The sequence below is a fragment of the Schistocerca gregaria genome, chromosome 8 (assembly GCF_023897955.1).
Source record: "Schistocerca gregaria isolate iqSchGreg1 chromosome 8, iqSchGreg1.2, whole genome shotgun sequence".
In the NCBI taxonomy this organism is placed as follows: Eukaryota; Metazoa; Arthropoda; class Insecta; order Orthoptera; family Acrididae; genus Schistocerca; species Schistocerca gregaria.
In genome coordinates, this window is record NC_064927.1 from 299123628 (window position 1) to 299140110 (window position 16483).

At 41.3% G+C, this 16483-nt stretch overlaps 1 protein-coding gene across 1 annotated transcript in view; it reads left to right on the forward strand.

Annotated features, from left to right (window-relative positions):
• Positions 1-1283: 1283 nt before the first annotated feature.
• The window catches only part of LOC126284382 (uncharacterized), a 329783-nt gene continuing 314583 nt past the window's right edge, over positions 1284-16483 (forward strand). The window contains exon 1 of the mRNA XM_049983265.1: positions 1284-1378. Coding sequence (XP_049839222.1) covers positions 1356-1378 — 23 coding nt within the window. The 5' untranslated portion in view covers positions 1284-1355. The remainder of the gene's footprint in view (positions 1379-16483) is intronic.

Consider the following 16483-nt stretch of genomic DNA (forward strand, 5'->3'; position numbering starts at 1 on the left):
TGATCCTACAGTTACCTGCTCGAAGTCCAGTAAAATAATTGACCTGGCTCTCGTCTGAACTACTTTCAGTGGTTGTTTACTGCGAGTTGTTACTATGGTGTCCTTCACATCGTCAGGAACAAAATGCTTCACCACTCAAACTTAAGTCATGTTCACACTTTCTTTTAGGTTACTAGTTCTTTTTCTTTTATACCTTTAGTGAAATATTCGTATCGAATATGAAACGTCCCCTTAGAAAAATTATTAAAGACTGTGCTTAAACTGACACACAATATTTTAGCGCAACGAAATCTGACTTTTAATAATCCCTACAAAAGAATGGCCCTGACTAACAATAACCTATACCTTTCATGAATCACTTACCTCACAAAAATCTTCGTTACTCGAACTACTGGAATACAGCGAGCGCCAATACTGCCAACTAAATAAAAGATTCTAACTACTGAAGTCACTAACTACTGATAGGCGTAGTCAGCAAAATGAAAGATTTTGATAAAGAACAAACAATGTATTTACCTTAATAGTGTTCAAAAGTCATAATATATATAGCCGTTCATGACATCCAGTCTTACAAATTTACTGTCTCTGATGGACACACGTCCAGATCTCAAGACTCTGCCATCTCTCTCCCCACATCCACCACTGCTGGCGGCTCACCTCCAACTGCGCAACGTTACGCGCTGTTAACAGCCAACTGCCCAACACTACAATAGCGAATATTACAACAATGCCAACCAGCCACAGTCTTCACACAGCACAGCCAGTGATTTTCATATGGCGTTACCAACATAAATACCTATACAGCCTACTTACATCACTATCCACTGTACCGCCAAGGAAGACACGCAAAAGACAGTGTACAAGCAGCAGGAGCCAGCGGAACTGTAAAATCTCTAAGTGCAGTATAGTCAACTCGTGTACCACATTTTGCACTCACCCCATTTACGTACCAAGAACAAGTCATAGGAATTAGGTCTCATGCAATCTACTGGCCTTCATAGATCAGACATCAGAAGTAACAGGAGACAGCCCTTCTAATCCGTCAAAGCTCTGTTCACGTACCACCGAAGTGGAAAACACTGCTTTTGCGAAAATGTCTCTTAACCCGTATAGCATGATAATCCCTCATTTGTTACCGCATAGCAACAACGCCCTGCTATTACGTGCGTCAAAGAATCCTCGGTTCAAGGCAGAAAAATATGTGACTTCTCCCGGACCTGGGGAGTGGGATCCTGCTGGAGTGACTGTGGTGGGGTAAGGGGTGGGGGGCAGACGCCCCTACGAGCACTGCGGCGCTGCAAGCACAGCGCGTGGAACCGTAGACCTGTTGATACAAACAGCGCACCGTCCGCAGCATGGGCGCCTCTCCTTCTATTGAGTGAGTACCCTATAGCTCCATTTATCCCGTAACGAACATAAACGGATGTCCAACTGTTCTATGGTGTAAACGGTAGGCGCGCGTGAGCAAACGGTATTCGGTATGTGTTCAGTTAGTATTTGCCTGCTTTCACTCCTGTTCCGCTTTTCGTCGGTCTCTTAGCAAGCCATCAGCAGAGAACTGCGACCTCTTCGCTTCGGCGCTATTAGCACAGAAAACACTAGTTTAATGTCTTGTCTGCTTTTATTGTTTTTGACATGAGGCACATGAGCGATGGAGTGGTCCAAAGAGGACGTAATGTTGCTGACAAAAAATAGCTATCATACGTGCCTCTGGGATCCAAGACATCCACAGCGCAAATGTCGAATGAATAGAAATAGGAGTAGTAGAAAATTTCTGAAGCATTTGGTTCAAATGGTTCTGAGCACTATGGGACTTAACATCTGAGTCATCAGTCCCCTAGAACTTACAACTACTTAAACCTGACTAACCTAAGGTCATCACATACATCCATGCCCGAAGCAGGATTCGAACCTGCGACCGTAGCGGTCGTGCAGCTCCAGACTGAAGAGCCTAGAACCGTTCGGCCACTGCGGCCGGTTCTGCAAAATTTAAACGTACTACTTTATGAGGAAGACGATAAATTCATTAGACTCCTGTCTCAAACGGAATGAAGTGAAAAAATACAAGTTACAGTAGTGGAAATCAGTGTAAAGGAAAAATCAGTGTAGGAACATTAGCATTGTAGATCGGAATAGTTGCGCACGGTGTATATGCAGTACTACGTGATCCAGTACACTGACAAATGCAGTCAAATGATATCGCAATTTATGTCAATACTACAGTATTTGAGGTCCGCCGATGACATTGTAATTCTGTCAGAGACAGCAAAGGACTTGGAAGAGCAGAGAGCAGTTGAATGGAATGGACAGTGTTTTGAGAGGAGTATATAAGATGAACATCAACAAAAGAAAAACGAGGATAATGGAATGTAGTAGAACTAAGTCGGGTGATGCTGATGGAATTAGGTTAGGAAATGAGACACTTAAAGTAGTAAAGGAGTTTTGCTGTTTGGGGAGCAAAATAACTGATGACGGTCGAAGTAGAGAGGACATAAAATGTAGACTGGCAATGGCAAGGAAAGCGTTTCGGAAGAAGAGAAATTCGTTAACATCGAGTACAGATTTAAGTGTCAGGAAGTCTTTTCTGAAAGTATTTGTATGGAGTGTAGCTATGTATGGATGTGAAACATGGACGATAAATAGTTTTGACAAGAAGAGAATAGAAGCTTTCGAAATGTGGTGCTACAGAAGAATGCCGAAGATTAGATGGGTAGATCACATAACTAATGAGGAAGTATTGAATAGGATTGGGGAGAAGAGAAGTTTGTGGCACAACTTGACCAGAAGAAGGGATCGGTTGGTAGGACATGTTCTCAGGCATCAAGGGATCACCAATTTAGTATTGGAGGGCAGCGTGGAGGCTAAAATTCGGAGAGGGAGACCAAGAGATGAATACACCAAGCAGATTCAGAAGGATGTAAGTTGCAGTAGGTACTGGGAGATGAAGAAGCTTGCACAGGATAGAGTAGAATGGAGAGCTGTATCAGACCGGTCTCAGGACTGAAGACAACAACAACAACTACTACTACTACTACAGTGTTCAACAAAACACCGGCGGTTTGTGTGGTAGAGGGTAGAAATCGTTATAAAGGTTGTAATGTGTGTGTACATGCCTTTCCTGCAGATAGGAAACAGACTCCATTAGTTACTGTGTATGTTGTGTACATAGCCATGACTGTGACATTCAAGCGATGTGATATGCCACTCTAATCATCAAATCGGCAAAAAGTTCAACCTTTGTAGTACAGTTAATGATAATTTCGAAAGATTTGACGCACGATATGAACAGAAAAGAAGACATGGCTGAAGTAGGAAACTATTTGAGGCATGAAACAGTTACGCTGGCCACGGTGGCCGAGAGGTTCTAGGCGCTTCAGTCCGGGACCGCGCTGCTGCTACGGTCGCAGGTTCGAATCCTGCCTCTGGCATGGATCCGTGTGATGTCTTTAGGTTATTTAGATTCAAGTAGTTCTAAGTCTAGGGGACTGATGACATCAGATGTTAAGTCCCATAGTGCTTAGAGCCATTTGAACCATTTTGAAACAGTTACTTTTGAGGAAAGCAAGGGCCACAAACGGTTGTTCTCCACAATTTGTTACTGATTTACAGTTGCCTGTAACTGCCAAAAGTGTACTACAAATTTCGTCCCATAGCAAATATCTTGCATTCAAGAAACGACTGAACAAGTATGCTCTAGCGCCCAAACAAAGAGGCTAGATTGGAACTCTGAGAAATATATGTCATGGACATCACTGATAATAAGTTTAATTTTGATGGGCATAATCTGAGAATAGAGTAGCGAGTAAGAATGAGCAAAAATTTTGATTTCGGAAGTGTTACATTTTGGGCAGCCTTTTGCGTTAAAGGCGGATCATGCGTTGCTTGGATGAACACTAGAGTCAACTCCTATAAGTACACTGAGATGCTAAAGACAGGATTGATTAGAATGTGTGAAGACCTGGGGTACGGAAGTCTAATGTTGTAAGGAGAGAATGCATCTCTGCACGTTTCTGTTACAACCAAAAAATGGTTTGCAGACAAAGATATCGATATCTTGCCGTGACCTGCATGTAGCCCGGATTTGAACCTCGTGGAAAAACTTTGGGGAATATTTGCAACGCGTGGTTATAACAATGGAAGGCAATGTGAGGTCATATCAGTTAGTGAGTTAGCATATCTGAGCTTTGCATTCCTCACATATTGACTAAGGTGTGTAGCTGCTTCTAGTGAGATGGTTATCAGAGGCAGGGTGTATGTCCTGTGTGCTGCATCTCTTAAACTCACGAGGTGTTTGAGGTCGACTGTAAGCCATGTTGCAGGTTTTCTCCTTACTCTTACAGTTTTTAGAGGAGCGTGATTATCATACAAAAGTATCGGGCTAGAAATAACCAAAGTAAATGATATTCTTCTTCAGGTTATGTTGTTTCTCGATAATTAGTTTCTACTTGTACATTACCTGTCTAATTACAATGAGAATCGAGTGTCAACCGACATATGTGCAACATCTTGGAGAAATGCTAAGGGAGGCTGGGGCTTCAAATCAGTGTTAAGCGCATTACCTCTACTCATTTCACGTTTACGGAAAAAGTCAGACACCTAAATTCTTCTTTTTCTATGCCAGTTTACTTACTTAGGTGATAACATGTGCCGGCTGACGTGGCCGAGCGGTTCTAGCCGCATTAGTCTGGAACCGTGCGACCGTTACGGTCGAGGGGTTAGAATCCTGCCTAGGACATGGATGAGTGTGATGTCCTTAGGTTAGTTACGTTTAATTAGTACTAAGTTCTAGGGGACTGATGACCTCATATGTTAAGTCCCATAGTGCTCAGAGCCATTTGAACCATCTTTTGGTAACATGTGTTGCATTATGACCCGTTCATTACGAGAGCTGGTTTTTTTACGACAGTTTCGAGGTGTAATTAGATCTGCGATGCATATTTTTTCCATCAGTTGTGGTAGTGTGTGTTGGTTTCGCTTACCTAGGCTGCAGGGTGGTTTTTGAGTCGGCGTATGTAGTGAACTCTGCGTCAAACAATGATAGATACTGTATACTTACAGGTAATACACTTTTTAAATTCGTCTCTTCCAACACCAGGGTCTCGTCAGTTGAACATATTTCCAGCCAAAAAGATTACAGGTAACACCGTCCCCCGCCTTTTTCCTACCAGCTCGTAGGTGAAGGGTAGAGTTTGAGTGTGTCTATCACTATACCTACATCTACATGGATACTCTGCAAATTACATTGAAGTGTCCAGCAAAGGGTTCATCGAACCACCTTCACAATGCTCCATTATTCCAATCTCGTATAGTGCGCGGAAAGAACGAACACCTATATGTTTCCGTACAAGCTCTGAATTCCCATATTTTACCATGGTGATAATTTCTCCCTATGTAGGTCGGTGTCAACAAAATATTTGTGCTATTCGGAGGAGATAGTTGGTGTTTGGAATGTCGTGAGAAGATTGCTCCGTGACGAAAAACGCCTTTGTTTTAATTATGTCCATCCCAAATCCTGTATCATTTCAGTGACCCTCTCTCCCCTATTTCGCGATAGTAAAACATGCTGCCCTACTTTGAACTTTTTCGATGTACTCCGTCAATCCTATCTGGTAAGGTTCCCACACCAGGCAGTAGTATTCTAAAAGAGGACGGACAAGCGTAGTGTAGGCAGTGTCGTTAGTAGATCTGTTACATTCTTAAACGTATCCTACCAATAAAACGCAGTCTTTGGTTAGCCTCCCCAACATTTTCCGTGTGTTCCTTCCAATTTAAGTTGTTCGTAACTGTAATTCCTAGTTGAATTTACGGCCTTTAGATTAGACTGATTTATCGTGCAACTGACGTTTAATGAATTCCTTTTAGTACTCACGTGGAAGACTCAAATTTTTCCTTATTTAGGATCAATGGACAGTTTTTGCACCACACACATATCTCTTCTAAAATCTTTCCGAAATTTGTTTTGATCTTCTGATGACTTTACTAGACGATAAACAAAGCATCATCTGCAAACAACTTAGGACAGATGCTCAGATTGTCTCCTATATCGTTTATATAGAGCAGCAGAGGACCTATTACACTACTTTGTGGAACGCCAGAAATCACTTCTGTTTTACTCGATGACTTTCCGTCAGTTACTGCGAACTGTGACCTTTCTGATATGAAATCACGAATCCAGTCACATAACTGAGACGATATTTCATAAGCACGCATTTTCTCTACAAGTCGCATGAGTGGTACAGTGTCAAAAGCTTTTCGAAAATCCAGAAATACGGAATCAATTTGAAATCCCTTGTCAATAGCACTCAACACTTCATGTGAGAAAAAAGCTAGTTGTGTTTTACAAGAACGATGTTTCCTAAATCCGTGTTGACTGTGTGTCAGTAGACTGTTTCCTCCGAGGTAATTCATAATGTTCGAACACAATATATGTCCCAAAATCCTGCAGCATATCGCCGTTAATGATATGGGCCTGCAGCCTAGTGGTTTACTCCTGCTATCTTTCTTGAACATTGGTGTGAGCCGTGCAACTTTCCAGTCTTTTGGTACGGATCTTTCGAAGAGCGAACGGTTGTATATGATTGTTAAGTATGGAGCTACTGCATCAGAATGCTCTGAAAGGAACCTAATTGGTACACAGTCTGGACCAGAAGACTTCCTTTTATTAAGTGAGTTAAGTTGTTTCACTACTCCGACGATATCTATTTCTCCTTTGCTGGCAGCTGTTCTTGATTAGAATTTTGGAATACTTACTTCGTCCTCTTTTGTGAAGGCATTTCGGAAGACTGTGTTTTGTAACTCTGCCTTGGCAGTACTGTTTTCGATAGTATCTCCATTGCTATCGTGGAGAGAAGGAGAAGGCATTGATTGTGTCTTGCCGCTAGCTACTTCACATACGACCAGAATCTCTTTTGATTTTATGCCAGGTTTCGAGACAAAGTTTCGTTGTGGAAACTATTATAAACATCTAGCGTTAAAGTCAGTGCTAAATTTCGAGTTTCTGTGAAAGACCGCCAATCTTAGAGTTTTGCGTCTGTTTAAATTTGGCATGCTTTTTTCGTTGTTGCTGCAACAATTTTCTGACTCGCTTTGTGTACCAAGGAGGACTAGCACCGTTGTTTGTTAATTTATTTGGTATAATCTCTCAATTGTTGCCGATACTATTTCTTTGAATTGAAGCCACACCTGGTCTACACTTATATTGCTACTTTGGAAGGAGTTTTGAGTGGTATTTCGAAATATTTTTCCAGCAGGATAACACCAGTTGTATGGTATCGTCAGTTTTTGAGTTTTTGACTTGTACTGCGATTTAAGGCCGTCCTTGGGTAGCGCCACGCATATAGCTGTGGGTCCAATATTTATGATTATTTACGTTATTAGGACCTATCTTTACTTCATTTTCCCGACCAAAATAAATACACTAATCTAAGGTTCGTCTCTTGCATCTGGGCAGTTTCCATATGTTTGGGGGGGGGCGTTCACTTCAGCTTTCCTTTGAGCAGACTCAGGGTTCCAGTCCCGGAAAGGCCACCGCCATTTTTAATGTCCCGCCAATTCCAAGCCTCTCTGGTGGTATAATTGTCTTGGGGGCGGGGGGTGCACTTAGGATTTCCGTCTAGGAGGACCAGAGTTCGAGTCCCGGAGAGGTTACCACCAGTTTTAATTTCCTGCCAATTCCTTGGTGACGGTGGGGTGGGACGTCAGCACAGCCCTGGACAAATAAATTCCCACCAAAATTCGAAATTCCCGCCAGATTTCGAAATTCCCGCCAGTAGGGTAGGTTGGGGAAGTGGGAAGGGTTGGGAACCACGTGTAGGCTGAGAAAAACACGTTATGTCTTCTAGGGATGGGGGCGGGCGTGGTCGGGAGCGGGGATGGTAGAGGGTAGGGGTTGAGTAGTGATAAATTTAATTAATTTGCATATCAATTTGGTATCAAAATTGGGGTGGTGACCCCATCATCGTCCTACTGATGTGTGTGATTATGCACGAAACCAGTGGGCAACTCAATTTAGTTATCCTCAGTAGTATTCGTTGGCGGACAATATTATTACTTGAACATTTATTACGACTACCGTCATTTTTATAGCGTAATAGTTTAATTTGGGACAGCTCTACAGCAATGACATACCTCAGTTTGCAAGTCGAACTAAATTTCGCAGGTAATAAGATGCACACGTTTTCGTTATTGACATCACGCTGAGGTTTCGTACAAAGTATGTTCTATTTGTTAACCATGCCTGACCCATGTTCGACTCACCTCTCTGTAAATTGCTTTTCTGTTGACGATACAATACTCCGCGCCTCCTTTTATACTGCCGAATCGGATCTCTGACGTGTAGTTGACAGCTCCACATTACGTAGGGATGTCTGGAAATTTTTGATCACGTTGTGTACTACTCAATCATTATGCTTCAGATTTCACTTTAAAGATATTGGTGATCCATTTTGTCCTATATGAACAGTTGCGAAATACTAACAAAGTAAAATAAAATAGTACCTCGTTGTTATGATCAGTAACGAAATGATGGCCAAATTATCATTAACCTGACATATAAAGTCGTAAGTAACTCAAAAATGATTTTTTAACGAATAGCTTCTATAACATCGTTTGAGAAAAGTTTGCACGGCATGCGCCTCGATTCTATCATTGCCGACCAGCTGAAAGGTGGCAAACACGTCGGCCTCCACATCTGAACAAATGAATGAAATCGCCCAACGCTTTGGAGGAAAATTAGTCACTGCGCATCAGCCCTGGTGTCTTGTGCGGACGCAACAATTTTAAGAGAGTCCATGGATACAATTGCTATTAAAGATAGAAGCTGTTCCGCAGCACGCCACATATACACATCATCATCACTGGATCTTCGCAAAATAGCAATGTTCTGAATGTATATAATTTTTGCTGTTTACCATTTGTCAATGTGATTAAATGCCATTTTCCCGCGTAGGTCGAAATTTGGATCTAGCTTTTCAGCTGGAAGCCAGTTCGATGGCTCGTGTGAGATCTGGCAGACGTGGCCCAGTGTAGCGTAAATGATAATGGGCCCTTGCACGGTGTAATTTTGCGTCCATGTTGTCGATAAGAAATGGGAGAACGTGAAACCAAACGCTCTCTAGTCGACTAATCTGGCACACAGCTCTTTACCGTAGCCTTTCTTCACGCTCCACGTAGGCTTTAGGAAGAAAAGAACGTTAGAATCTTGAGATAACATGGTTTTATAGCAAAAAAAGTGCTCATAAACATTAGTAAGTGTTAATGTAAATTATTGGCAGTTCCCACGCATGCTCCATACGTAGCATGTATATAGCCAGATTTTCTGGCTGTGAGTGTATTGCAATCGTCCTTATGCTCCAGAACCCTAATTAGGAAACCGTAAACTAAAGGACGCGACCCACAACTGGGCTACTGTTTCTTTTTTGTTTTTATTTTAAATTTGCCCTGATGTCATACCTTACATGCGTTAGCAGTTCCTTCGCGCTTCAAGACGAAAACGCTCTTACGTATATGAGTTTTTTGCAAGACTGCACGCAGAGAAGACTGTTGCTAATAAATATGTACAATCTTAGGTTTGCACAGGATTTTGTTGTATTCCTCTAACTGCTCATAATCGGTGAATTTCTGAAAACGATGTGAATACTAGATAGATAGTTGAAACCTGAGGTAGCTAAAAATCCCTGCATAGCTTCAGAGAACAGTTAAACAAATACAACTGTGTTAATCTTTCCATCTATGCATCTGTGATGTGTTCAGTAAACTCTATAATCTGTTTCACATCATTATTCTAATCGTTCTATGCCTCTACAATTCTTCCCCAATTGGTTTCTTGCATCGGTAAGTTAACTATTTCTGAACGCCGTGACAGATACCTAGTTTGCCTGTCCATTCTTCCTGGAAGTGTTTCCATAGGCTTCTTCCCTCCGCATTCCTTTTAATTTTAATATATTCCAACAGTACAACACTGTAACACCATTTTCCAATAAAGATTTTCCAAGTTTCTACGTCTAAATATGAGCCATACAGCACGTGGTGGAGGCAACTCCGTACAAGTATTAGCCCCTTTCTCCCCCACTCTATTCGGGTATGGAGCAAGGGAAAAAGGTCTGTTTACCTCCATATGCACTCTAATCTTTGTCGTCTTATTGTCATTGTCACTATGCGAAGACAGCCAAAGCAGGAAGCAGATGGTTTACTCAGTGTTTCTCAAATACCTACTCTCTAAATTTACCCAGAAGAGTTGACCAGAACCACGTTGCCCTTCTTGCTCTGATTTCCGTTTCAAGTTTCCTGAACATTTCCATAGCTCATTCGCAGTTGCTATACCAAACTGTTACGATCCCACCAGCGCATCTCTTAAGTCTTTGATGTTCGATGTGTTGTGTGCTTGATGCAGATTCATAATACTGGAATAGTTTTCTAGAATGAGCAGCACCACCTTCCAGTTCGTAAATTTCTTTGCAGTTGCACCACACTTTGCCAGGGTTCTCCCAACACACTTGAAAGTTGACTGTTACACTCGCAACTGCCAATCTTTAATTTGCTAATTTCACTCTTCAGACATTTTGTGTATTAGATAACACAGGTCTACTGTAAAGGTGCAATTCTGTATCCAGTTATCGATTGTGAACAACTTAATTATCTTTAGGTCAGTCTGTGAGGTGTTTGGAAAATATTCTTTGTGTTCCGGCTGAGTCGCCCAATCAGGTCTTGGCCCACCTCGCTGGGAAAGCTGCGGCCCACCTCGTTGGGAAAGCTGTCTCGAATTTGGATCAACACATTGTCACCTGGCGTTCTCGAAGGGAGACTTCTTTTGGACTCTGATGACACAGGTTGTTGTGCGCTACATTGTGTAGCTTAGCTATGTGCAGGAGTAGCACACTTGCAATACGATTTTGTTAACCATCCACAGCGAGATATGGTTTATGCAGGACCATTTTTTTGAGTTAGTACCGTAAAGTTACTGAAAATTTCATGATCGGGATGCCTGTCTCAAATGCGATGATTCGCTCTTTTTGTCTTTGTGAGGGCAGTATGTTTCGAGGACTGCTACAAAGTATGTTTGATAATAATTCATCCGAATGGTAGAATAGCTAATTTCATCACGTTCCCTACCAGCGGTCACTTTTCAGTTTTTGGCGACTTGTACGGATCTTACCTTGTTTCATTTTCTTACATGTTGGAGCTCAGTAAGCTACTTGTTTTCAGAACATTAACGTTACACGGCCTATTGTTGGGACCAGGACATAAGCCCAACAGTGATGGAGGAAACGTCTGTAGAAAGGTCAGGATGGGGCACCATTTCGTTCGTCTGGACATACGTTCAGAGTTGCGATGATAACTGGAATCGAGTGGTGGGCTGTTACTAAGATATCCCTGAATAAATTAAACTTTTGATCACGTTAGGTACAGAGATGTGGTGCCCCAGGATGATGTGGTGACCTGTAGAAGGTCAGCAAGTGGCCATCAGAAGGACAGCTGGGGCCATATGTGGTAAATGAACTGGGAGTTTACGACGGTGGCTGGTTTTCCACTTGATGAACACGCAGGTTACACAAAGCAAAACCAGATGCCCAACTATACCAGAAACCGAGACACCCATTGTCATAATGCTATAAAACTACCTATCGTGATACTGCTGTATATGCTGAAACATTTGCTCAGCGGCAAAATGTTCGCCCAGTGATGCTGCACACCCAATGAATGTAAGACGTCTGTTTTTAGGGTGTCATTTACATAGGATAGATTCTGGGCTGGCAACACATCCTCCTGACCAATACAACGAGTCTTGTGTCAGGTTTCTTAGCGTTGTTCCACTGGTGGTAGCTCGGAGACCCTTCCTCGTGGAGATTAACAAGACGTCCATCGGTTTCACTTGCACAAACTAACCCAAGGTTTCCCATTACACCAGGCAAGGGTGGATTGTGAAACACTGGCAGTGTGTATCAACACTTGCCACTGGGAACCGGGCCAGTACGTGGACCATAGCTCAATTGGCATTAATCTCGATTGTTGGCATATCGCACTCCGACGAGAACAGTGACACAACTCAAAAAAATGTAATACTCGAAATACCTGGATCTAGGAATTAAGTGCATTATATTTATATTGAAGTAGTGTAAACTTCCTTTAAATTTCAAGTAAGTATTGTTGTCAGTAAACTCCATTCTACTGAATTTTTAGGTGACGAACTAAAAACAGCCATTTTTCGGCTTGTGTCATTTTGCTTTCCGGGATGCGATATGATAAGAACAATGTCAAATTCTGTCTCTGTAGTTCTACTATGTGCTGCAGAACTGCCCTTAATCCTTTCTGTACCTTCTGCAGGCCATCTAGGGACTGTTGTGGAGATAGCAACAACATGGGACTACATTATTGCCCATTTACCATATGGTGTGCCTCCTCATGCAATGCTATCGCCTCTACCCTTGCACTGTGTAGGCTGTCTGCAAGAAATCGCAGAGGCCTCACTGTGGCTGCTCTCCCGTCCTGTAAGTTCAGTCAAGCGAGAACCTTATCTAACTTCCTATTAATTGTTGCCATAACTGCATTTTTTCCCTTCCTAAAGTGTACAATTTTATGTTTCTGAACATTTATTAAAGTAATTTGCCAATATTTGCACCACGTTGAAAACTTACCAGAATATGACTGAACATTTATGCAGCTTTTTTCAGACAGTACTTCATCATAGATAACTACATAGCCTGTAAAATGTTTCAGGTTACTGTTTGTATTGCCTGTAAGGTCACTGATATACAACACGAATAGCCAGAGTCACAACACTTTTACTGGGGCACAACTGAAATTATTTCTACATCTAACGACGACTCTCCACGCAAGATAACATGCTGCTATGAAAAAGTTCTCATTCAAGTGACGAATTTCACTTGATACCCCATATCATCGTAATTTTAACAATAAACGTTGTTCTGGTACCGAGTCAAATGCCTTTTGGAAATCTACCTGACTCCCTTGATCTAAAGCTTTCAGTATGTCATGTGAGAAAAATGCGAGTTGGGTTTCACATGATCGATAGTTTAGAAATCCGTGCTGGTTGGCACTGAGCAGACCATTTTGTCCAAGATACCTCACTACGTTTGAGTTTAGAACATGTTCTAAGATTCTACAACAAATCGATGTCAAGGACACTGGACAGTAGTCTTGTGAATCACTTCTACAACCTTTCTTGCAGACATGTGTGACCTGTGCTTCTTCCAAGAACTGGGTACGGTTTCTTATACGAGGGCTCTACGATAGATTATAGTCAGAAGATTAGCTAACTCAGCCGCAAATTCAGTATAGAATCTGACAGAAATTCCATCGGACTCTACAACTTTGTTCAGTTTTAACGATTTCAACTGTTTCTCAAAACCACAGACACTATTACTTATTTCATTTATCTTTTCAGTGGTACGAGGTTTAAATTGGAGGAATTCACTTGGGTTTTGCTTTGTAGAGGAACATTTGAAAACGGAGTTAAGCATTTCAGCTTTTGCTTTGCTACCCTCGGTTTCAGTTCCTGTATCATTCACTAGGGACTTGACACTAGCTATCGTGCAACTATAAAGCCTTTACTTACGATCAGAATTTCTTTCTGTTTTATGAAATATAATTTGACAATATTCTGCTACAGTAGTCACTGAAGGCATCAAGCACTGCTCTCTTGACAGCCTAAGGCGTTTCATTCAGCGTCTCTCTATCTTCAGCCCTTTTGTTTTACACCTATTATGCAGTAATCTCTGTTTCCTTAGATGTTTCTTTACAGTCATAGTATACCATGAAAGAATCCTGCCATTACAAATTATTCTACTTGGTACATACCTCTCCATTGCATGATCAACTATTCTTTTAAACTTGACCCCTTGTACATGCTCCTGCCCTGTGCTGAAAGTTTCAGGTTCCTCACTGAGATGCAACACTACTGATTTTTTTATCTAGTTTAATGAAAACATATATGTTTCTGCTTTTCTTACTTGTCCTCAGTACTTTGGTTTTCATTGCGCCCACAACCGCATTATGGTCATTGATCCCAGTTTCGATGTAGATATCCTCAAAGAGGTCAAGTCTGTTTGTTGCCATTTGATCCAATATATTTCTACCATGAGTGGGAGTTGCTAACCATCTGTTGTAGGTAGGTTTCAGAGAAGGCATTTAGGATGTCATTTCACGCCCATCACTAAAAAAAACTGTAATTACTTGCTGGATAATTAAAGTCTCCACCAATGATGAAAGTATGACTGGGGAACTTACATACAAGTGAACTGAGGTCTTCTCTTAGGTTTTCGATTACATAAAGAGATGAGTCTGTGATAGTTAAAGTACGCGTCATTTATGTTGGCGGCCGAGTTTAGGTTCGTTCAGCGCATCTGACGTCACAAAACACAATCAGCCAATGAACAGAGAACGACGTTGCCAGATCTCGACTGCAGTGCAGAGCATGGACGAGTGTCTTCAGTTTTAGAAACGTTCAGTCATAAATAAAGTAATAGAACAAAAGCAATGTCTTGATAGCAGACTTTCCTTTATAGAAAGTTTGGAAACAGCATTCTTTATACCAATTGCTTCATATTCTATTAATTAATTAAACCAAACAAGCAATGACTCCTAATTTAGGCAACAGCAAGCAAAGGTGTTTGTATCAATCTCACTAACTGCTTTTTCGCAATAAAGAACAGCGGTAATTGTTTATTTCCTATTGTACTTCGATGAAGCGTGAGTAATTCATATTCATACCAACAGTGTTTGTCAGTATTTTGCGTGATGTTTTAGAGTCTTCATGACATTCTGCCGTCAAACGAGTTGCGATGCTGTAACGGGTAAGGTGTTTGGCTCCTACGCGGAAGGTTATGAGTTCAAACCCTTGTGCGGTGCTTAATGCTTTTATTATTTAAAAACAATATGGAAGTGCCTTACTTCACGAATTGTATTCGTTTGAATGCAGTTTTTTTTTTTTTTTTTAATTTCTAGTGCTTTGTCTCTTCGTTAACCCTTTCACTGCTGCAGACACGTGCTCCCCACATTCCGCGCTGTGCGCGATTTTGTCATCACTGCACTGCTCGCCTGTGCTGACACAGTGTTCCGACTGCTTTGACACTTATCATTCGATTTCACAAAAACTACTTGGCCCAAAAATTTGTGATTTACACTTCTTCTTGACTGATACCTTCCCCCCATAAATGACTTAATTTTGTTTCGATGTTCAACGCAGTTATTATGCAGCATTAAATGTAGCAAACCATTGCACGAAATTTTGAAGAGTTTACAGAGGTATAAGTCCATAGGTATACTTTACGTATGGTCGATTTTAGTTGCCACAATGTTGAGAATGAAATGTGGACAAGATACCTAAATTTCATACAAAATTTACTGTATAACAATATCTCATTCAATTTAAGTACCACATAGGTGTCGTATGTAATATTGAGAAATATTCCGTCTTTCGCGACTGTAATAAAAGTTTTATTTACACCGGACGCGTTTGGCTTTATTTTAAAGCACTTCAATCAATGAAAGGTATGGCACATACACAATGGTACGCATGTTCTCTTTCTTGTTTTTGTTCCACAGTCGCAGTTTCTCCAATGGTACTGAAATATATTCCTCTTCTGCAACCGTAATAATCGACTTATTTAGACCAGACGCGTTTCTCTCTTTTGAAGCATCTTCAGTGGACAGTATTTTGTCTCCTCCATTGTCAAGTCACCTTTCGTAGTTTTGTGCTGCGGTAACACAATATTCAACGTTTGTGTTGGCTGATCAGTGTTTTAGCAAATAAATGTTCGTGAGTGCCACACACAAAAATTATATTTGACATAGCTCAGAGCACTTCACTGATAGATGGGATATTCAAGTCCTAATGTTTTTGTAAGTCCACAGTTTCGTTTAATGTATTTTGTCTACTTCCTTTTGATTGATTGAAGTGCTTTAAAATAAAGGCAAACGTGCTCAGTGTAAATAAAACTTTTGTTACAGTCGCGAAAGCCGGAAAATTTCTCAATATTACGCACGACACCTATGTGGTACTTAAATGAGATATTGTTATACAGTAAATTTTATATGAAATTTAGGTATCTTGTCCACATTTCATTCTCAACATTGTGGCAACTAAAATCGACCATATGGAAAGTATACTCTATGGACTTATACCTCTGCAAACTCTTCAAAATTTCGTGCAATGGTTTACTGTATTTAATACTGCATAATAACTACGTTGAACATGGAAACAAAATTAAGTCATTTATGGGGGGAAGGTATCAGTCAGGAAGATGTGTAAATATCTAATTTTTGGTCCAAATAGGTTTGTGGAACCGAATGAAAAGAGTGTCAAAGCAGTCGAAACACAATGTGTCTGCACAGGCGAGCAGTGCAGTAACAAAATCGTGCACAGGGCAGAATGCAGGGGGGCACGTCTGTGTAGCAGCGAAAGGGTTAATGCGGCCGTGGTGGCTTTACTTCATGAACTGCTCGCTTCCCCCCCCCCCCCCCCTAA